The 21,730-nt window shown below is 51.1% G+C and overlaps 2 protein-coding genes across 2 annotated transcripts in view; one reads left to right on the forward strand and one right to left on the reverse strand.

Annotated features, from left to right (window-relative positions):
* LOC116490992 overlaps nucleotides 1–8,957 on the forward strand; it is a 32,657-nt gene extending 23,700 nt beyond the window's left edge. Inside the window, exons 4-8 of the mRNA XM_032190654.1 lie at nucleotides 4,109–4,283; nucleotides 4,738–4,936; nucleotides 5,170–5,795; nucleotides 6,763–6,908; nucleotides 7,715–8,957. Of these exons, the coding sequence (XP_032046545.1) occupies nucleotides 4,109–4,283; nucleotides 4,738–4,936; nucleotides 5,170–5,795; nucleotides 6,763–6,908; nucleotides 7,715–8,510 (1,942 nt within the window). The 3' untranslated portion in view covers nucleotides 8,511–8,957. The remainder of the gene's footprint in view (nucleotides 1–4,108; nucleotides 4,284–4,737; nucleotides 4,937–5,169; nucleotides 5,796–6,762; nucleotides 6,909–7,714) is intronic.
* Nucleotides 8,958–16,239: 7,282 nt separating this feature from the next.
* On the reverse strand, nucleotides 16,240–21,674 carry TSN (translin). The gene is made up of 6 exons (XM_032190512.1): nucleotides 21,607–21,674; nucleotides 21,421–21,514; nucleotides 19,687–19,783; nucleotides 18,903–19,018; nucleotides 18,113–18,192; nucleotides 16,240–17,768 (listed from the first exon to the last, which is right to left on the reverse strand). Exons 1-6 carry the CDS (start codon nucleotides 21,670–21,672, stop codon nucleotides 17,532–17,534), a joined length of 690 nt encoding a protein of 229 aa, XP_032046403.1. The 5' UTR covers nucleotides 21,673–21,674; the 3' UTR covers nucleotides 16,240–17,531.
* Nucleotides 21,675–21,730: the final 56 nt, after the last annotated feature.

Below are 21,730 nucleotides of genomic sequence, written 5' to 3' on the forward strand. Positions count from 1 at the left end.
TGAGAAGCAGAAATACTTCAGCACCTCAGTAATCCAAAGGGAAGTGAGTGGTGTCAGAGCCATAAATACTGCCTTCAGCTGTCCAGCACAGCCTTTGAGCTGGAGTATGAAAACCTGATGAAGAAATAGATAAAAAAAAAAAAAGTTGTGGTATGCAACCATTTTCCTTGAGTAGGCTATTTTTATCACCGATGTGAAACAAAATACACAGAATAGCACAAGCTGTGAGTAAGAACATAAGAGCAGCTGTCTGGGCAGATCAAAGGTTTGGCTGGTATCTAGAGCCCGAGGTGCATGCGTAGCAAGGGAAACAGGAACTGGGGAGCACATAGAATATTTCCTCCTCCTACCCTCTCAGCTTCCAAGTACTTTCTGGTCAGGGCTTTTATGGGTTCGATGTGGTTTCTGTGCTCTTGATATCCTCAGTAGATCTTGTCTCTGTAAATGTGTTGGGTCTGCCTAGTTGGATTTATTAAAATAGAATTTGATGTAAATAAAATAATTCCCTCCAGAATGGGAATTCATCTAAAAATGTGAATGACAGTATTAGGAAGATGGTTTCATGTCAAAGAAGCACTCAGACTTACTTATTTTAGACAGTAACAGCAATTAATGATAAAGGCTGTCATTTCTTCAGGATAGCAAGAGGAAAACTAATCTGTTGGCACTGCCAAAGTAGTGAGTAGTGGGAAACTCTGGTTTCCTTGCCTGGAAATGTCTCCATTTTCCATCATTTCACCTGAGCCTGTAAAGTGCTGAATATTCGTTTATAACTCGAGCTGATCCTCACTGCTCAGGTAGGAGACTTCTGGTCTGGATGTTTTGGGTCCTAAATTGTGATCATTGGGGTCCAGGCTACATTCTTCCTAAGTCTTACCTAAAATGAGCCGAAAGCTGGGGATTTGGTCCCATTTCCACAGGTATGGAGCTCAGCAAGAGCAAGCCTTTGATAGAGATGTTGTGATGGAGCATCACCAAATAAGATAGCTGAACTTGTCTTATTTTCTGATGGTTTTGTGTAAGTGTTACAGTTTTACAAATCGCTTCTGTCTGGTAAGTTAATTGCCTCCCTAGTAATTGGTACTTACTAATTGAAGACTAGTTTAAATGGCTTCATATTTTAGCAATGAACATTTGATTTTCAACTTTGGAATTACGGCAGCTTTCACCTCCTCCTAGGTCACTGGATACCTTTAACGTAGGGCAAGAGGGGTTTTAAGCAGCAAAGAGCTCAGGATAAGGATCTGCAAGGACTGGGAGTTCCTGTCTGTGAAACTGGGGGGGCAAAGCAACAACAGAAACCTGCAGAAGGAAGCAAAGGATGTGACTAAGAAAGAAGCCTCTTGAAAAGAGTGATGAGGGTGATTTGGGATGACACAGGGATGGTGAGTACGGCAACAGCTTCCCATAGCACAGCACAGGAGGGCAGGTGCCAGTGGAGGAAGAGTGGACAAAAATGTGTCTGTTAGTCAGAAAGAGCAAGGGACGTGTGGAAGAAGCTGAGGACTGTGGGCCTGGAGCACGATGCCACCATAACGAGCTGCACAGAGCCTGGGAGGCGTCCAGTCGTACACCACAGGCACAGTGCCTCTGATCCCACCAGATTCAGAGGTGATGGCCCTGGGGTGGCACAGGACATTTAGAAAGGCCCTGTCCTCCCTGTGCTGGCCCAAGCACATCCTTTTTGGAGAGAAGAGGGAAAACTGACAGCGTCTGCAGCCAGGTAACTCCATTAGGTGATTCGTTCCCACGAAAGGAAACATGCCAGGGAGTGCAGTGTTTTCAGCACAGACATATCCCTCATTGTCCTCGCATCACTGCCAGGGGCAGGAGGCAGCAAAGTCTGGAGTGCCACCAGGTGTGACAGCTCCGAATCTGCCCAAGCAGCCGGGCTCCTCACATGCCACGGCGTGGTGCCTGCAGCCACCGGGTAACCGCGGCTGGCTGAGAGGGGCGCTGGCCTTGGGGAAGGGTAGAGCAAATGCTAGGAAGAGGCAGCACACAGCAAGTTGCTGGGTGAACACAATGAAAGGAGGGAGAAACAAGAAGATGAAGATTCCTGGGGATGTAAAGGAAAAGGTGCTCTAAAGCTGAGGGTAAACTCAGTTTCTCCTGCTGTTTAGGTGATGTAAGGGGGGTGAAAAAGCAGCGTGCTCAGCTTAGTCTCAAGGTTTGAATCAGGAGAGACTCGCAGACTGGAAGGAGGAAAGCTGGCACCAGCAAGGGTCTGGCTGGGGAGGTACAGCCATGGGGAGAAACGCACAGAGGAGGGAAAGGAAGTCTGAGGGAGCAGGGCCGGGAAAGGGGCAGCATCTAGCTTGGCCAGCTGGATGTTCACTGCTCACCAAAGGACTGTAACAGTGACAAGGGAAAGCTCAGCTTCTCCCCGAGAGCCTGGTGTGTGTGTTGAGGGTGGTGTGATCAAGAGCAGGAGAAAATATTCCAGTTCTGGGCATTGCTACCAGGCTTGGGTACACCCCGCTGCCTCTCGGTGCCTTGGCACGTTCCTTGCCTTTTGCCTATTTCATCCAGAAGCTGTTTGGGCAGAGCAGATTTTGGACACGGTGGCTTTTGGCAGTGGCAGATCCTCTCCAAGAGCTTTGTTGCTCCCTAACCTCCTTCCCTCTTCCCACTGGGCCCTGCTGAGCTCCTCGTCCTTTCCCCAGATCAGTGAAACCGTCACAGTTTGGGTGTTAGCTCAGCAAGAGCTGAAAGCCCTCAGCCTGCCGCTAGCACCGTGCTTCCTCTGGAGCTGGTAAATCTTCCCGTGGTGGCAGCTGGCACCTGGAAGCAGAGGTGGAGGGAGATGAAACAGCACCAGCTGCAAAGTTGCAAACCAACTTTTTTGGCCCAACAACAGAGCCAGCTTGTGTGCTGGGAGGTTTGTGCCCTCTTCGGTGGTTTCAGTGCTGGCGGATGGCTTGTTGGCAGAGCCAGCTGTAAGGAAATGCCCATCTGCCTCCTGTCTTGGCCTGTAGCTGACACTGTTGGAACTGCGCATTAGCAGGGTGAGCCACCAGCATCACTGCACAAGTGAAACCTTTTACATGAACCTGATTTATCACAGGATAAATTGATCACTCGTAAGCACAAAATACATGCGTAACCTGAAATACGTCCCAGGCACTGGCTTCTTCTATGTGCAAGCATCCCCATCCGGTCCTGACAGCCTTCCTTTTTAAAGGAAACCAAGCCCATACAAATTAAATAAGCCCAAAATTAATTAATTAATTAATTATATATATATATATATACACAAATCTTTCAATCAGGATTCATCATGCATGGAAGAAAGCTGTCTCTGGGAGTCTCAGGAAAAAAAAAATGACTCGCAAGCTGTGTCACAAGCTGCACCCTGACAACTGCTCAGTGGTTTTGCACCGGACAGTGTCTGTCTGGAGAGGAGTTAGCTGCAGGGAGGGGAACGTGGGGCTGGAAGGGGCTGCCAGGATCAGCCAGGCCCCTGTCAGCAGCAGGGAGCAGTGCCTGAGAGCACCCCAGCCCTGCCAGGTGAGGACAGCAGCCTGCCGGTCATCTCAGGACTCTTAAATTCTTAAATGCACCAAAAGTCCTGATCAGTGAAAGCAGAAGGAATCTTTCCAGTGCTTTCAGCAGGCTTGGGATCATCTGAGATGAAGAACAGAGGGAAAGCTCCTGTAATCCCCTAATCCTGTCAAGGCATTGTGCTTTCCAGCAGGTGATTTTCTTCCACATGAGCAGGATGGTTTCTGTGTTGACAACATCTCTTTAAATAGCGGGAAGCACAGATACAGCCCACTTAAAATGGTTTTGGTCTTTTTTTTTCCTGGCCCCTTTGGGAGAAGTTCATCTTTTATGGGCATAAAAATGTCGTGCGAACACCTGAGGCTTGGTGTTCCGGGCGGATGCTGACACGAGTGCGCTTACCCGTTTGCAGTGCTGTAACAGGGCTGTGTTCAGAGCCCCTGAAACGTGGGCACGGCCACCCAAGCCAGCCAGCCGAGGCTCCTGCCTGAACTTTCCCTGAACCCTAGTGGCTGCCTGGTCAGACCTGGGCTTTCTGCTCCCTCTCCTCTAGGTCAGGTGAACCGCGTACGTGATGCTCATCAGTGTGCTTCTCCCCCTGCAGCTGCAATGCCGAGAGTGCTGCCAAATCCCCCTCCAAGGGACAGTGTGATCTGAAGAAAGCCGATCTCCCCCCTCCGGAGGACAGCCAGCAACCCGCAGCGATGTCCATGGCAACAGAGGCCTGGGAGGAGAAGGCGAGCAGTGAGACATCCAGCGAGGCTCAGCCTGTGGGGAATGTAAGGGAGAGAAAATCACCTCTGGTCTTGTGCGTTTGTTTAGGATTTTTTCTTGTCGGAAGCTCTGAAGGATCCCTTTGCTATAGGAACTGGGCAGCCTGGGATCTGAAGCCCCACCAACTCCCGTGAGCGGTTAAACTCCGTTAGCAGGATTCCTAATGCCTGTTTTATCACAGCTAATGAGGCAGGAGCCAGCTGTGTGCCCCTGCCGATCTGCCACTGCATCCCTTGCAGGGTGTTCAGCCATAACCCCTTAGTGGCTTTCACCGTGCCACCAGCCCCCTGCTGCACTGCCCAGGGGACCAGCCAGGCTCCTTTAGTCCCCGCTTCGTCCAACCCCCCTGCTAACAATTGCCTTTCTCCTCCTTTGCAACCCCAAACCCAGCCGCTGCAAAGCAGACGCTGCTCTGAGCACCGAATTGCTCCCAACCCGCTTCCCCTGCCTCTCTTGCAGACCTCCAGCCCCGGCTGCCGCCGCTCCAGCTCCGACATCGTCCATGAGAGCGGCGCCAAGGCCCAGCGGGAGTGCCGGCTGCGGCCGCACTTCAGCGACCCCATGCCGACGGACTCGGTGAAGAGGAAGCAGCTGGAGCTGAAGATCGCGGCGGCGGCGCGGCAGCACGCGCAGAAGCGCCGGCAGGAGCGGGACTACGGTACCCACAGGGTGCACTCTCAGCGGGGTGGGCGATGGGCCAGGTGCTGAGCTGCCTGGCTGCCTTTACTTCTGCTTCCCACCCCCGAACTTTCCAGCAGCGAAACAGGAGGGGAGGCAGCCGGCAGCCCTGCTTTCATCCGGTCTCCCTGCCAGGGTTCGTGCTGCTCGTGGCTGTGCCACGCTGAGCTCCGTGCAGCTGCAGTGCCTGTAGTGATTTCTGTCTCTTCCCAGGTCCCGTGGTAGCCAAAGCCAACCTCGGCCACGGCGGCAGCTTCGACGAGACTCGCCGCGCCCCACGTGGCTCCCTCCGCTCCCGGCACCACTGGAGCAACGTCAGCAGCCTGAGCACGGACAGCGGGATCGTCGGCCTGAACGACGCCCGCGAGGAGCTGGATGCCGGCGGCGAGGCCGCGCGGACCAAGCCGGCAGAGGTGGAGCGGGCGGACAGCGGCATCGGGCAGACGTCGGCCAGGAAGTGGAGGAGCAGGGCGGCCGAAACGCTGAGCTCCCTGCAGGCCTGGGAAGCCCACCGGCCCTGCACCGACTGCGGAGAAAGGGACCTCCCGGCGGAGACGGACGTGCAGAACTGCAACCAGCGGCGGGCCGACCTCTGCGAGAAGTGCCGCAAGCGCAGGACGGAGCGCAAGGAGTCTGTGCTGGAGTTTGTCAACACGGAGGCCAGCTACGGGGAGGACCTGCGCATCATCAAAGAGGAGTTTTACCTCCCCATGCAAGCGGCCGGGCTGCTGAGTCAAGAGCAGCTCCTTGGCATCTTCAGCAACATTCAGGAGCTCATCGACCTCAACGAGAACTTCCTGGAGATCCTGCAGGAAGAGATCGATCAGGCCTTTGACCAGGTACGGTGCCTGCGTGCTCTGCAGGCAGACAGGAGTAGGTTTTGTATCGGGAAGGCAGCACAGCTGGAGCAGGGGAACTGGGAGGTGGAGGACTCCTGGGTTCTGCTCACCTGCCCAATCTCTCGCTCCCTCAGCTGTTGTAAACCAGGGATTTCAGTAGGTCTGTGCCAGGTCGGAGCTGCTGGCCTTGCCCCTCCGCTGTGGTAACGCTGCTGATTTGAGCAGGCCATCAGCCCTGTATCCCCCTAGCAGGACCCGTCTGTCCCATTACCAAAACATCCCCCCTCTCCTGTGAAACCCCACATGTTATACTGAGCAACGCATCTCAGGAGCTGACAACCTCTCCCACACCTGGCCCAGTGAAGAGAGATGTACACTGCGGTTCTCATGTCCCCTGTGAATAATTTCTTGAGACAGGGGCTTCTACAACAGCTGTGGGTTTCCCTGCCTCCTCCCCCATGTTACCCTTTGCAGTCAAAGCCCGGTACTGCATCAAAAACCAGAGAAGTGCTCCCTCTCTTGCTGCTGAAATGAGCAGGAATTGCCGAGCGTGTCAGCACGCACCTCGACAAAGCTAGGAGCGTTGGGTGCCACCAGGTTCTCATATTTCCAATTAGTCTGGAAGCTGAAGAGCAATTTACCGTGAAATTTATTTTTCACTTAGGCACCAAAGTAGCCAGTAAGAGCTCAATGAAAGGAGATCGTGCTTCCCAGCCAGCCCAGTTGCTCAGAACAAGTGCAGAAGTTGCTAAGTGCCATGCCTGTTGCCTGAGTGACGTGCCTCCCCTGCCCATTTGAACCCATTTGAACCTAAACCCTCCACCAGAGGGGGGGAGCCCAGTCGGTGTCGCCCCGCCCTGGTGCCCAGCAGACCCTGCGGTACGGTGGCGCTGCTGGGGCTGAACGCAGGCTGTGTGCTCCTGCCTCTGCCGAGCTAACCCCGCGGGGCTGTGTTGTGTGCTTGCAGGGGGATGATGACCTGATGACCGTGTGCATTGGTGAGATCTTTCTAGAGTTCGTCAACATGCTGCCAGCCTTCCAGACCTACTGCCTTCAGCAGTCCTCCTCAGTGAACATGCTCAACGCGCTGGAGAAGGAGAAAGAGCTGCTCAGGTGAGAGCAGGGCTGGGTGAGTGTTCCTTGGGGCTTTGAGGGCAGGAGAGCGCCAGGCTGAGGGCAAAGCCTTTGTCAGCTCAACTAGATCAAAGTTTTATTGCCGATGTTCTTCAGCGATGAGCTGCTCTGTCTTAGGGTGAGGAGTGTGCTTGAGGCTCCCAAATATGTTCAGCCCTTGATATCTTCACTGAAGCAGTCTCTGCAGTTGGTCTCCAGCTGTATCCTGGATTTTTGGTACCAGTGTTTGCCCACTGACCACAGGGCTGAACTTTCACTAAATAATGTCAAGCTGAGAGCAGCTCTCAGCAGAGCACGGTTTGGATTCCCACTGGGGAAAGCCACTGCGTGAAGCATGCATGACTTGAATCATATCCCGTTCCTAGCCCCAGCCTGCTGGGCCAAGCTGGGCGAGTCACGTCTCTGTTTCCACTGCAACAGCTATAAATTGATGACGGTACCAAACTCCTGTTTAGAGCTTTGTAATCGAGTGATGAAAGGATCTACACACAGATGTAATCTGATAAAAGCTGACGTGCCTGCCTCGGGCCTACCTCAGTGTGCACCACGGAAAGCTCACACCCGCACTGCTCTACAGTGATTTCATAGGAGACTGCTAGGATGCTACGTGGTAGTGTTCCAGGCCCCTTTTTTTAAATTTTTGAGAAGACAGAATTCGCAGAGCTATTAAAACCAGGGGGGCGGGCGGGGGCTGCAGTGCTCAGGATTCCAGCTTAGTGCTTAGGATTGCAGCAGCTGCTGCCAAAACAGCCCCCGTTTCATTCCCTCTCCTTAAATCCCTGCAGGATATTCCTCGACGTGTCCCAGAACGATAACACGGCGCTGCGACGGATGAACCTGCGCTCCTTTCTGATGGCCCCTCTGCAGAGGGTCACCAAGTACCCCCTGCTGCTCAGCAGAATCATCAAGGCCACCACCGAGTACCACCCAGACCACGGCAGCCTGCGGGAGGCCAAGAGCCGCATCGAGTCCCACCTGGAGCACATCAACATGAAAACCAAGCAGGAGGGCAACACGTGGACCCTCCGCTCCTTTCGGCAGGACAGCAAGAAGAAGAGGGAAGTCATCAACATCGAGATGAGGGAAACCGCCCTCAAAACGGTGGGATGGCTGCGGGAGGAGACACGCTTCGTGATGGAGGGGGCCCTGCAGCTGGCCCAGCCCCCCGACGGCCAGTGGGTGAAGAAAGGCAGCAAGACCCTCAAGTTCCAAAACATGCAGGTCCTCCTGCTGGTCAACATGAAGCGCGTGTCCGAGTCCAGCCTGGAGCTAGCTGAGCCGGGGCCCGTGAAGGACGCCGTGCTGGTGCTCATCAGGGACAAAAACAATGGCAAGTTCCATTTGCTCAGGGAGCCCTTGAGGCTGAGTAATTGCATCGTCTCCACCGATCCGGACTGTGACGACACTTTTGAACTCATTGAGATCAGGCGGGAGGCGTTTGTGTTCCGGGACAGCGACCGGGCACGGACTCACCACTGGTTCAGGCAGATCAGGCGCTACTCGAGGGAGCTGGGCTCCTGGAAGAAGCGGCGCAACGCGCTGCCCAACATCATGATCAGCACCCCGCACACCCGGCCCTGAGTCCTGCGCGGGCAGCACGCGGGGAGCCTCGGCGGCTTCGACTTGCTCCACTCTGTGGATGACACAGAAAGGAGCCTCTGACCCAGGAAGCGTTGTGGCTCCTGCCCAGCAGCACTGGAACCGAGTGTTACGGCCTAATCCTCATCTCCAGCCTCAGGACTCACATCCTGAGTGTCGCCGAGGGACCTGCATGCAGGGGCTTCTCTTGAGGAGCAGGCCCCTGGAAGAAAATACTGAGTTTTAGTTGTTAATATTGCACTGCGGGAGAATGATGTGTGATGCTTGCATTTGCATGGATTCTGTTGAAAGCCAGTCTTGACAACATGAGAGAGGTTTCCACCATTGACTGTATTTCATCAGCATTAGGTAAAGTCAGGGTTAAAATTAGGCGCAGTATTATGCAGCAGAGGAGGAAAGTTGGAGAAAATGTTTTCCACCACTACTCCCCTAAGGACTATATTTCATTTTTCACCTTTGTATGTTCAGTCAAAATACTTGTTAAAAAAAAGAAAGGTCTTTCATCTTTAATCCAAATCAAGTATGTATCGGTTTGCTCAGATTCAGCTGCATGCACACAGCAAACAAAGACAAAATCAGGCAAGAATAAAAGGAACTCTTGCTTTCTCACACATGCACCCCAAATACATCTAGAACCTGTGGACGAGCAGTATGCCCCCACTGGAAGTCTGTTGTTTAACCGACTTAGGGACTGGAACGTAGCACTGCATCTGAAATGTCTCAGACATGTTTGTAAATATCTCTCTGCTACCACTAATAGTGAACCTAAAATGCAATTATTTAAATGATGTAATCTAGTGTATTTCAAAATTTAATGGAAAGGAACAATTTACATTGTACTGTAGAGTAACATAAAAGGTTTTAATAATTATGTTTCAATGACTTTAGGTGGGTATTTTTAAAAAAAAAATCTTTGGGTTAGTTTGTTTTCTGGAGTAGATATTGCATTTAGTGCGAGTGGTGTTCAGGGGAACAATGTGCCTATGTCTGTTCTTTGGATGCCCTGAGCAGAATTCAGGGGGTAGTCCTAATGAATCTGGGAGAATGGTACAGCCCTGCTGCCCTGAATTATCACCGGACAACAATCAGCTGGCACAAAGCGTTCTGCCCTGGCTGCAGTCCCACCAGGGCAGGGCAGGCCCCAGCGCAGGAGAAGCCAGAGCTGAAACTGAGAGCACAAAGCTCTCCCCTCTAAGGTCTGGCCTCTCTCAGCTCCTCAGCAGCAAAATTCCGTGAAGCTGAACAATGGTAAAAAGGCAGAAAGGTTCTAACCTTTTCAGCCTGACATTCCCACTGCCTGTGGCCTTGTGATTACAGGTTCAGCAAAATGTCATGCCGTGACTTACGCAGCAAAGGCCAGATCACAGGCCGAGCGGCTAAATTAAAGGAGCCTGAGTTTTGGTTGGCGGACCGCAGAGAACAATCTGTAAATGTTCTTGGAGATCATCCCTGGGGGAAAGACAAGACCAGTCAGTATTAATCACTGTCAACAAAACATTTCTGTTACAGGAGGATTCACGCTGGGAACGTATCTGTGCATTTCTCCAGAGATCAGCTAGCACCAGCGAGCCCGCAGACGAAGGCAGACAGAGGCAGACCTTTGTGGAGGTAGCCCTAGTCCTGTAAAATCACCACCAACCCAACACCAAACCCTATCCCGTTCGTTGTCCCTCTGCCACAGCAGCCGGGGCTTGTTATGTGCTGCTCCAGACACCGAGGCAGACACGGTCAGTGCAACGTGCTTAGCGCCTGCATTTCCTCGTCATCCTTAGCGCCTCATTTTGTCCTTGAGGAAACCGGAGTTTCCGCATCATCTGGAGGCTTTGCAAGCACATACCCAAGAGGAGGGTGGCAGCACACAGCTGAGCACTGTAGCGAGTGGCAGCTGCCCAAATGCCTGCCAGGGCAGCTGCCTGTTTCCCTCCAGTGGCTCTGAGTCCCCCCCCAGCTATTTCTAGTTAGAAAACAAATTGTTCCCCAAAATATGCACTGAACAGCCAGTGAAATTAACACAAATAGCTTTTATGATTTTTTGTTTTTCAAATAAATTGTCATGTAAACAGTGAAGCTGCTGGAGGAAGATCTCTCTGACACTCTCCTGACAGCTCTGCCTCTAGCAGCCTTCCAGTTCCATTCCCACGACAGGCACAAAGCACCAACTCCTTGCACCTTCCTTTTCTTTCCCAGATCAAAAGGACGCAGCTGCCTTCTCTTCATTCCCTCCAGTGGCAGTCATGCTAAGAGAAGACATAAGCACAGTAACCTAATAATTTATCTAAACAGCAAGTGGCTTTCACAGCCCCAGAAAGCTGCTCCTTTCTGGGAGGTTTTTGATTACTTTCTAGCACGATGGTTTTCTCCACTCCAATCCACAACCGAATCCAGCCATGAGCTGTTTGCACAGTCGTATCTTTATATCGAGATACCCCCAGCCACCCTGGCTGTTCCAAAAGGTTAGAGAACAATAAGTAGATGTAAGAGGTCTACTTTTTCGCATCAATCTTGCCTACGGATGATTGTTCAGTTTTTCACATTCTGGGTTCCTCTAGGTATCACAGGAAACACCTGCCAGCTAGGCTGGTAGCAAACAGGGCCTATTTCCTCCGAACCAGGCAAACTCCCCCAAAGAAGGTCGGTAAACAATTGCCCTCTGTTGAGTTACAAGCAGGACGTGTACTCGGCGCTGTAGCCCTGTCCTAAAAAACCTGCGGTCAGGGAACAGTACGAGCTCTTTGATCTGGGACAGCCTGCTACGGCAAGCGACAGACTGATTGTGGAACCTGTCAGGCGAGGCAGAGGCTGTGTTTTGAATGTTATTTATCTTTTACGTATCCAGTGTGTACTCAGCTGCGTGCCTGCTTTTAAATTACAGGTGTTGAAAGGGAGCCCAAGCACAGAACAATCCCTCTGGCCCTGCGAGCACTCGTGCTGTGGGGTGAGCCTGCAGAGGAAGGGGGAGCGGTGTCAGCGCACTAACAAGGCAGTAAGTTTCCATAATCCTCAGGCACCTTCCTGAACCTGGATGATCCCTCTCCTGGGAAGTTCCAGGTCCTTCAGTATCACATGTACACATCTTACTTGACAGCCCCAGAGATTAGCTTCGTTGTAGTTTTCCATTTCTGATTAAGCTGACAAAATGCTCTTATAACCCATGGCACTTGGGAACAGGTTTGTCTACAAGCCCAGGAAGTAATTACTTGTTCCAAACTGGCCTTCCTAGGGCTCTACAGGATTTTTACACCTCTTAGAATTCACGAATGACAATACTAAAAACTTAATGACTAACCATACTCGGGTTACTTTTCAAGACTCCTTCCAACTGCACTTACCTTGCTAGTATGAGCAGGCCAGAAGGAAGACATCCTCTCTGAAGTATTACATTAGGGGAAAAAATAAAAAAAAAAAAAGTCAACTGGTCACTTACCAGGTGGGAAAAGAAAAAAAAAAAAAAAGGAGAGAGAGAAGGTAGGCTTTCCCATAGAGTTTCTGCAGTTTTTACCTCAAAAGGCACACACACACAAAGAGCAGCAGTGAGATCAGGTACTGAAGGAAGGAAAACCCACTTTAAGCCAGCATGCTGGGTGGGACAGCCTTAGAAAACGTGGGGAGATGAAAAGTAAATGCTTTAGAAAGCAGAGATACCTGCTTCAGGGAACAAATAGAGATCTTCCCTTTTATAGTGAAAGAAAACGTGCAGTGGTACTGACAGAAGACCCCAGCAGAGCCAGAGGTTTGCTGTTACCCCTCAGAGCATTGAGACACAGAAGTGAATCTGATGGGACCCTCCCCACAGGTGACAGGGGACACACATTTGGGGTGGAGGTCACCCAACATGTGCTGTTTTGGCTGGGAAATTCGGGTCCAGTTCTGGAACACAGATACGGGATCAGCAGTTACGGGCCTTGGCTTTGATAGGGCAGGGCCTGCAGCCAGGTTTGACTCGGTCAGGTTTGTGCTGTCAAAGCTGCCGGGGCCAAATCCTCTGGTACAGTCACGGTTGTCCTTAAGAGAAGTGAGGTTCGTCACGGATCTCTGCAATGGGATCAAGAACGCATCTGAAAGGGAACACCAGCTTTGGTCTGGCAGCAAGAAGCTATTGTAGCTGTCACTGGAGACCGAGAGACTGACCTCAGCACATCCTAAATCCTGTGGAAAAAAAAGCTCTGAGATGATCTCATGTTTCCTGCCTGCGGGGAACTTCAGTCATTTGATGCTCATGAAAAGATTACGAAGCTAAAGTCCCAGGAAGCCAGATCTCCAGAAGGTGAGTCTGGGAATCTTGCACTGTCTCTTGCGCTCGTCCCCAGCATCCTCAAAAGGAAGAGAATTCAATTCTTCTAGCACCACGTCCAAGACAGCCCTTCAGGGTTCAGGTATCCGGCAGCTGTAACAACTGGTCCTAGGAGCAGACCCAGGATCCTTGTTCCAGCAGTGGTGGAGCCCCAGGCGCTGGGTTCGAACCCTTCCTCCCAGCACAGGAGCCTCCCCTGTGGTGCCAGCCACGTCTGGGGGGACCAGCACCAAATATCTCTCTGGGTGCTGCAGGAGGGCTGGCAGAGGAGGGTGGGGAGCCTGGAGGTCACGAGGCAGTCACACACACGTCAGATCCCACGGGCTGGAGTAGCCAAAACACATGAAGAGCACAAGGCCCTTATAGCCTGAGGTTCTTCCACCGGGGCTGAAGGATCAAATCTTTTCTCCCCCTTAGGCTTTCTGCAGCACCTTTACAGTTGCCAGCAGATTGTACCGCAGCTGGCAGGAGCTGCACAGGGCCCTGGTGCAGACCCAGAGAAGGTCAGAGAGCTCCCCCTGCCAGGGCAGGAGCCAGCAGGCTCCCTGGAGAGCAGGCAGCACACTTACGGGCTTCAGGGTCTTGCATTTTCCCAACAGAAGCAGGTCAGACATTCGTACACCCACAGTGTGAAGGTGCAGGTGAACAAAAGAGCGTGCTCCCCTTCTCTCAAGAAAGGGCTGTTTTTAGGACAGTGGTGTTCCCCTCAGGCAGGGCAATCCTCCAGCGGTGGCTGCCCAGAGAATGCCACAAGTGACGCAGTTTGAAGCGACAACAACCACAGGCAGAAAAACCTGCAGGGAGATAAGCATCTCCGAATAATTCGTGCCTGACCCAGGCGTGCAGGAGATGCTGTGCTGTCAAGGACAGCTCCTTTCAGACTCCAGCCCTCGCTTAATGATGCTCCATGGATTCGACAGGCTCTGAGCAGCCCCCACACTTCAGCACAGCGGCACCACGTCCCCCAGCAGCAGACAGTGCTTTAACGAGGGGAGATGGACTGCTGGCGAGTAGCAGAGGTCAGGATCCACAGGCAGACCCCAGGAGTCATCCACCCGTGTTTACTTTCTGCTCTTGTTGATTTCCTTGGCACATCATGACCTTACCAGCTGAAAAACAGGAGCAAGGCTCTACAGCACCGGAGTCACCACTCTGCGGCAAAAAGCAGGCACGTTATTTGCCCAGAGAGAAAACCCTCAGCCATTCTGACAGAACTGGAAGCAGTTAAGTCACTGCGAGAAGAAACGCAGACTATTTACCAGCGTGTTACAGCTCAGTGAACGTACAGCTGGCACCGCAGGTAGAGGGGAAGGAGCCTCCCTCTGCGTGCTGGCACAGCGGGTGCTGCACTGCGTGCTGAACCAGGCTGGGAGCAAGCGCCGCTGAAAAACAGGGATTGTTTCAGCTAGAGCAGGTCCTTAATCCAGCTCACTGCACAAAGACGTGCGCTGGCAGCAGCAAAGGGCAGGCTGGAGGTGGTAACATCCTTTAACAATTGCCAGGGTAAAGAGGTTGCTGGATTCAGGCTGCGGTTTGTCAACCCCAGCGGCACAGCCAGTTAAACAACCACCCCGGGTCTGCGTGGCATCCTGTGCCACCGAGCTGCTCGCCCCTATTTCCTGGCTGGTTTCAGGTCAGCACTCGCATTGATCTGACCTGCGGGGATGGAACAGGCAGTGCTATAAATAAAGAACAGTTAATCAACTATCTGAGTGCCCTTTTTACTGAGGCAAAGAAGACACAGAGAAATGACGTCAAGATGGGGGAAAAAAGCCGCACATGAATACAAAGACGATCCAAAAGAGCACTCCCTGGAACACACTCGAGGCTGAAGTGCTCCACAGCAGAGCTGTGCTGGCTGTTGAGTCAGACTCTCCAGTGCTCCTGCACTGACTCACCCCCTCCCCGCTGCCAGCAGTGTTCAATACCAAACAGGAGTTACTTGTTTGGGGTTCAAACATCTGATCCATTAGGAGCCAGCGGGCTTCTGCAGCCTTCACAGAGCCATTTCCCACTGGCTACCTGCTCTGTGGGAAAGGGAAGGGTGAGAGAAGAGCCCTAAATAAATCTGATTCTTCCCTTCTTTCCTCTGCTCCCAGCTGTGAGACAAAGACAACTGCTTGAGGCCCAGGGCAATGTGCAGATTCACCGTCAAGGCCAGGAGGTCCTACAGTCCAGAGGAAGCTGCGGACAGATGCGTGCTCCCAGCTCTCCCTGGTGTAGCTTAGGCAGAAAGTTTGCTGGTTCCTTTTCCCTTCCCCAGGCTTGGGAATACACAATACAGCCTGCCCCTTGTAAATAATGCTTCTCCAGAGGAAGCCACCAGGCTCTCCCCAGCCTTAGGAACAGGGAAGAAGAGATTTCCTAAGCACCCTGGAGAAACACAACACTGGGCTGTCCCCTGCTCAGGCACTTGCACTTCACGGTGCCTTGGCCAGGAAGATGCCACAACTCGCACGTTTCCTAAGCCCTAAGAGAAGAGACTTGCTCTTCCAGTCATCCCTCCCCCAGTATCTGCATGCCCACACCTGTGGCACAGCACTGCCGCCTCTCACCAGCTACAAGAAACCCCATCAGATAGGAGAGCTGCAGCCCTAGGATCTGCCAAGAAGCTTCCTTCAGCACACGGGCTCCCACACAGAAGCAGACCTGTTGCATGACCAAGTGCATCCAGAGCCAGCACAAAGCACGTGTCCTGCCACCAGAAACCCGTCCTGCCGCACGGCCTCACGCCCCATCCCCACGTGGCAGGAGTCCTCCAACCTGAGAGACACCGGAGTGATGCTCAGAAAACCTCTCCCATTTCCCTGCTCCCACGCGTTTCCTGTGTGACCTTGGTCTGCAAAGCCCCGTCCCAGAGCCTCAGGGCGTTGTTTCAGGAGCATTTGGCTTTGGCAGCGAACTGGCTCAAGTTCCTTCCTTCCTCCCACCTCCACAGGGGTTAAGTGAGAAAGAAGCAAACAGTGGCAGAAGCAAAGAACAAAGAGCTACTTGAAGACCTGGCCTCCGTGCCAAGGGGCTCAGGAAGCTACACCCTCATTTTCTTCAGCTGGGATGGAGGGACATTACTGTCTGCCTCTGCTACGTGACAGACGACACAACGGATGAGGGCAAACATTACATCCAAGATGCTCTGAAGGTGACCCTTGCTGCATCTTGGATGCGGTACTAATAAACTCCTCCGTGGCTCTCCAATTTAACTTGTTCTATAAGTAAAAAGAAAACAAAACCATGCAATCTCTTTGCAGCTTGACTTATGCTCCACATGACGCTGGTGAGAGCGCTCCATTTAGCAGCGTCCCACCAACGCTGGCAATTACATTATTTTCTAAGTACGGATGAAGGCTGAATTAGGGTATTTCAGATGAAGCTGCCAGGAAGGGAAGCAAATAACATCGGATAATCAGACAACAGGCAGAGTTAGCAAACGGCCAAAATCAAAAAACATCTTTTATTGGCAAAAGTAACCAAGAAACCATTTTCTTCCAATAAACAAAATAAAAACTTAACTGGAACAATGGGAAATATTTGTCAACAAAATGAAACACTAGTAAGCCCCACATAAGCTTGATTGTTCACGTTCATCCTCTGGAAATATTCCTCCTCCTAAACCAGTGAGTTTTTCCTCCTTTACCCTAGCGCTCCACCTGAAGCAGTAAGGAAAAGGGAAGACTCCAAGTCATTTAGGACAAGAGAACAAACGCACGGGGAGGTATGAACCTGTCCATTTACATGAACAGAAGAGGCTGTGGGTACCTGCAAATATCTTACATGCAAAGTATTTGAAACTAACAATTTCCCCTCTTCTGGGGGATACAAAGATTTTACTACATGAACTATCATTTTTCTTTTCAATCCCAGGAAACAGGTACAGCTGTGGCCTACACAGGTTGTTACAACTCAAATGCTACCTGCAGTTTGTCAGTTAACACCTCCGTAGTCATAAACTTCGCTAGTTCGAAAGAAAAAAAAAATCTTATACAGGGTTCTTAAGGTGATTGTGTTAAAACTCAACATTTACTCATGTTGGGTAATCAAACACCAGCCAGTGAAAGCAGGTATTTAAGAAAACCTTGCACTCACTGATAGCAGGGATCTTGGAGGGAAAAAAATAAAAAGAGAAAGACGTGCCCAGGTGCAGTACACCGGTTCCAAGGGGGGACACGTTAACTGAAACCATTTAAAAAGAGCTGGTTAATGAACAGTTATGCAGATCTGTTCAACTTAAGTAGGTAAAGATTTAATAAACAACAAAAAAAAAGAAAAAACAGTGTCTTAAAAAAAACATAGATATTTACAGTTTTACTTAAACGTGGTCTGTACCTGCACCAAGCTGCACGCTGTGCACACACCTTCACAGGTGCGTGAGCAGAAGCAGCTGGAGCACGGAACTGCTGGGGCAGTGAAACACCACCACGGAACCAGTGGGAATTTCAGCTCGGGGAGGTACTGCCTCTGCTGCTGCTGTGCACAGAACAGCAACGTGATCAGACAGAGGAATTTCATCGGAAACAGAGGGCCTGCTGCACTAACCTAGCCATGATTTTACAAAACATTTTGAGATCTAACACCCGTACTACACCTTTTGTAAGAAAATAGAGAGCAGCTTTCAGCTGCGGTTCTTCTAAACTACGGTAGGAAGGCTTTGCTAGCACGCCTCCTAGCTTGGCAACCATCTGAGGTAATTGCTGATGCTGTTAAACGAGCATCCTTCATTTCTCTCCAGCCACGCCGCCTGTCGCCTCCTTATTGAGTCCTCTGATTGACAGGTCGTAAACCACTTCCTCAATTTTCTTGACGTCGTATTTCAGGCCATCATAGCGCTTCCTCAGGGAGTCGTTCTTCAGGTTGAGGAGGCGGAAGCCAGAATCCAGCTCGTTGATAAACGTTGAGATACGGAGAGGGCGAGAATAGTCACCAGCCGTGACGCTGTTCACCGCCAGCCTGGCCTACGAGAGGAAGGAGAACATGAGAGGGATCTTCCCAGATCACTTCACGCCTCCCTTCAGTTACTTCACCAAGCGAAGCAGAGTTGTTCCAGGTAGTCAGCTAAATTATATCCACATCTACCTTTCTGCTGACCGGAGCCCTGGATTTTCGATCCAGTGACTACTTTAAAGCTTAAAATATCAGCGAGGAACAACTCTGGCATACAGACAAGCCTTTTGCTAGAAGTTCAGACTAAGGTGTTCCAAACCGTAACTTATATAATCAACTTAAGAATAGGTAAAGTGTTTTTTAAATTTTTTAAGGTCACTTTCAACCCAAATATATGCATGAATATCTTCCTTACCAGCTCACTGGCAAGAGTTAACACACCAGAAAGGTAGTCTTCAATGTCCAGGTGAAAGCCCCTCTCTCTCTCAGCTTCAACTAAGATAAAAAACAGTGGTAGTCAGGTGATACTGAACATCAGTGAAACCAGCAGGTTGAAATTACGTTTGTTTATTTGAGCTAATTTGAAATACCAAAATTATGAAATACTACTGCAAAATAAAAGTCACCCTTGTCCTGTATATGATACAATTTCTGCCTCTTTGTAGCATTGTGATTTAGCATCTTATACAGCCTCAGCTGCACATGCAAAAACTATCTAACAGAACAACTGAATTTACATTAATATACAGGAATGATGCCTGGAGTCCTTTTTAAAAACAAGGAAACAAAAAACAAGCACACAAACACCTTTCCTGATTTTTTTCAAATCCCTTCCTCTGGGAGGCAGCGATTCTCTTAATAGTACAAAAACCTGTTTTCCCCTTTTTTTAAATACCAAAAACAAAAGGTGAGAAAAGCAAGCTGTCATCTTTTTATTACTCTTTTGGTAGACTAGGCAATTTGCATGAATGCCTTTCATTAATGAAGAACTAGTTAATGCATAAATACTTTTCTTACATTAATTTTTCTGATTCCCACTTTCTAAAAGCAGCTGTTGTTTATGTAATAAAATCCAGTACCAGATAAGTTTTGGAACCCATTTCTTGGGAAGAAATTAAGTTCTGCTGTTCCCCCATACGCCTCTGCAAGCTGCAACATCTGAACATTTCACAAGCACTTTCTCCCCAGTTACAACATTAACTTACTCCCCAGTATTTCTGCAACAGCTTCCCGGGTCACTAACGTTTCTGACTCCAAGTAGACTACAAATGCTGCCAGAAACACCAACCGCTGAAGCACAAACCTCCAGTGCTCATGGAATCTGTTGGGAAAAACATCAAGTCAAGGATAAAAAAAAAAAAAAAAAAGTAACATCTATTATTGGAGAGCTGGGCAACAAGCGTTTTAAATGCCTGCATTAGGCATTAATTATGTTTTTCACCTTTACACATAGCACTTTGCAGTATTTTTTGCTCATCAAAACTACACCAGCTTAAAATCAGCTCCTCAGCACCCCAGCACTGCAGATTTGAGCTGACAAGACTCTTGCTCCTTGGTTTGTTCTTGCTAGACACTGTCCCCTTCTGGCAGCAAACAAAATGTAAGGGTGATGACTTCACTTGGAACCTGCAGTATCACACAGCCATTTCATGGCAGACTTAGAGCTGGTTTCAGAAACATCCCCAACCTAACGACTTAAATTAATAGAGCAGCAAATGTTCTGCTTTCAGAAATACGGGCTGCTCCTATAGAACACCAATTTCTTATGTTTTCCTTTCAGTAACAAAGGAAAAAGATAAAGGGAGAAGAGCTTGTGCAAAAGCATTTTTAAGTGGTGCTGATAAAAACTCACACTTCTCTACTACCGGTTAGTTTTCAAACAGGAAGAAATATCAGGCTCATAAACCTTCAAATTACTCTTCCAAAGCAATGGTGCCAAACACGCCCAGGCGGCGCTCACATCCATGCCTGGCTGTGTGGGCTGCACACCTGTAATACTGATCAGCAGGGAACTTTGTCTTCAGGGATTCCATCTGTGTGCGTACTGTACCGAAGTGTTCTCGAGCCTTCTGACATTTCTTTGGTACTGGAAGAGAAACAGGGCAACATTCAGTGCTTGACAGGGAACACGGATCTGTAAACAGAGAGCTCTCTAAAGCAGACAGCGTTGCTTACGCTCCTTTAAACACGCTGCTCCCTTTTGGGCACGACAGTCTACAGGCATTCAGGTTGATCTGAGAAGAATTTATTGTTACACCTTGAGTCACAGGTAGGTAACAAACACTCCTGGGCTTTGGGCTGCCTGACGTACACCATTCCCAGTTTGGAACCTGAGACAAGAGACCCTGGTGTTGTCACCGCTAACTGTGACTCATTACTACTGCTATAGGACTTAAGCCACGGATGGAGACTCCATTTTGTAGTGGGTTCTGACAGGAGAAAAGACTGGGAGGGTCACCGGGGGGATCATAAAAGCTGGAGAACAGCGGGGGATACGAATGGACAGCCCAGCTCAGGAAGGGCAGGGGCTGCAGGGCCCTACTGGGGCTGCCAAGAGGGGCGAGACAACACAGAGGGTCAGCACCTGAAACAGGAGCCAGACCCTGAGCAGGCAGGCAGCTCGCTGTCAGCAATCCAAGGAAAAGAAACTGCTCCTGCTCTGTTTTAAAATCCTGCAGTGCTCCTTTACAGCATTTGAATGAGCTGGGCCTCAGCCTGCCCCATGTGCACTGGATCTCCGCACCAACACTGCCTCCTGGCTTCGCGCACACACTGCCACCTCCTGCTTACTGGCCCCAACTACAGGCCCGTACCATCAGGCACAGACGCTTCAGGTCTCTGCTCCTTCGCTGCAGCTGCTTAAGAATCAAAGATAGAGCTGACCCCAGAGCTGCACGCTGAGCATCGCTGCCCAGCACAGGCAGAGCCCCCCAGAAGCAGCCACCACAGAAATGCGCTGCCCCCTGGGAGAGAGGTGAGGTGTAAAGCCCAGTGAGAGCCACGTTAGCCAAGAGGCATCTCAAGGCCCTGGAGAACAGGGAAAAGCAGCTGCGTGCTGCAAGGGATTTAATGCCAAGGAGCCGTGCGGAAATTGCCTTCTCTCAAGCCTCCAACTGCTATGAAGCTGTATGAATGCTGAGAAGCGCTGCACTACCGGGATTCAACCATCATCAAACCACGCTGCAGTCACAGCAGGCAACACCTGAGAAGTGCTATTTTCTGTGCAACAATCTTTGTTACTTGACGTTCTATCACTTGCCACAAAGCTTGACCAAAGCCATTACTGACTCTGTGAGTGGAGGACCTGACAAGCTGACAGCGCGTTACCGTGAGTTAACACTTGGCCTACTGAGCGTGCATTTGGCCAAACGTGCATTTGTTGTCTGTGATAGCGGATGAACGGCAAGCTGAGTGTTCTCCTTTTTGCCAGTTTAACTGCCTCGCGTCCCTTCTCAGGGCCTGCAAGTCCCAGGACCAGCTCCCTCCCTGACTTAGAAGGAAAAAAAAATGAAAATAGCAGAACGCACTGAGCCAGGCACAGATCTCTGCTACTAAACATTGCAAAACCACCCCTGGAGCTGACAGCCGAGGGGCATCTCCCTGCACCCACGGACCCGCCGGGCCTCTCCCCTTCCCTGAGGGCTCTCCGGGCAGGCAGAGCGGCGGCTTGGGGCAGGGGGAGAGGGCAGGGAGGGGATGCGGGGGATGCAGGGGGGCACTCACTGTGCTGGAAGCCGCCCCCCTGGTGCACGCCCTGCAGCAGCGTCAGGATCTCGCGGGCCGTCTGCTCCAGCGCCTGCACGACCTTGCGGATCTCCTGCGGGCACAGCGCGGCGTCAGCCCGGTTCCCCCCGGCTCCCAGCCCCATCCCCGTTCCCTCCCCGTCCCGCCCCGTCCCCCGGCGCCCACCTCCCGCACGTCCTGGTCGGCGGTGAGCACTCCCTGCAGCGCCACGAACATGGCGCTCACCGACATGGCGCCCGCCGCCTCAGCGCCGCCCGCGCGCTGCGCATGCGCAACGCCTGGGCGGGAA

The sequence above is a fragment of the Aythya fuligula genome, chromosome 6 (assembly GCF_009819795.1).
Source record: "Aythya fuligula isolate bAytFul2 chromosome 6, bAytFul2.pri, whole genome shotgun sequence".
Taxonomy (NCBI): Eukaryota; Metazoa; Chordata; class Aves; order Anseriformes; family Anatidae; genus Aythya; species Aythya fuligula.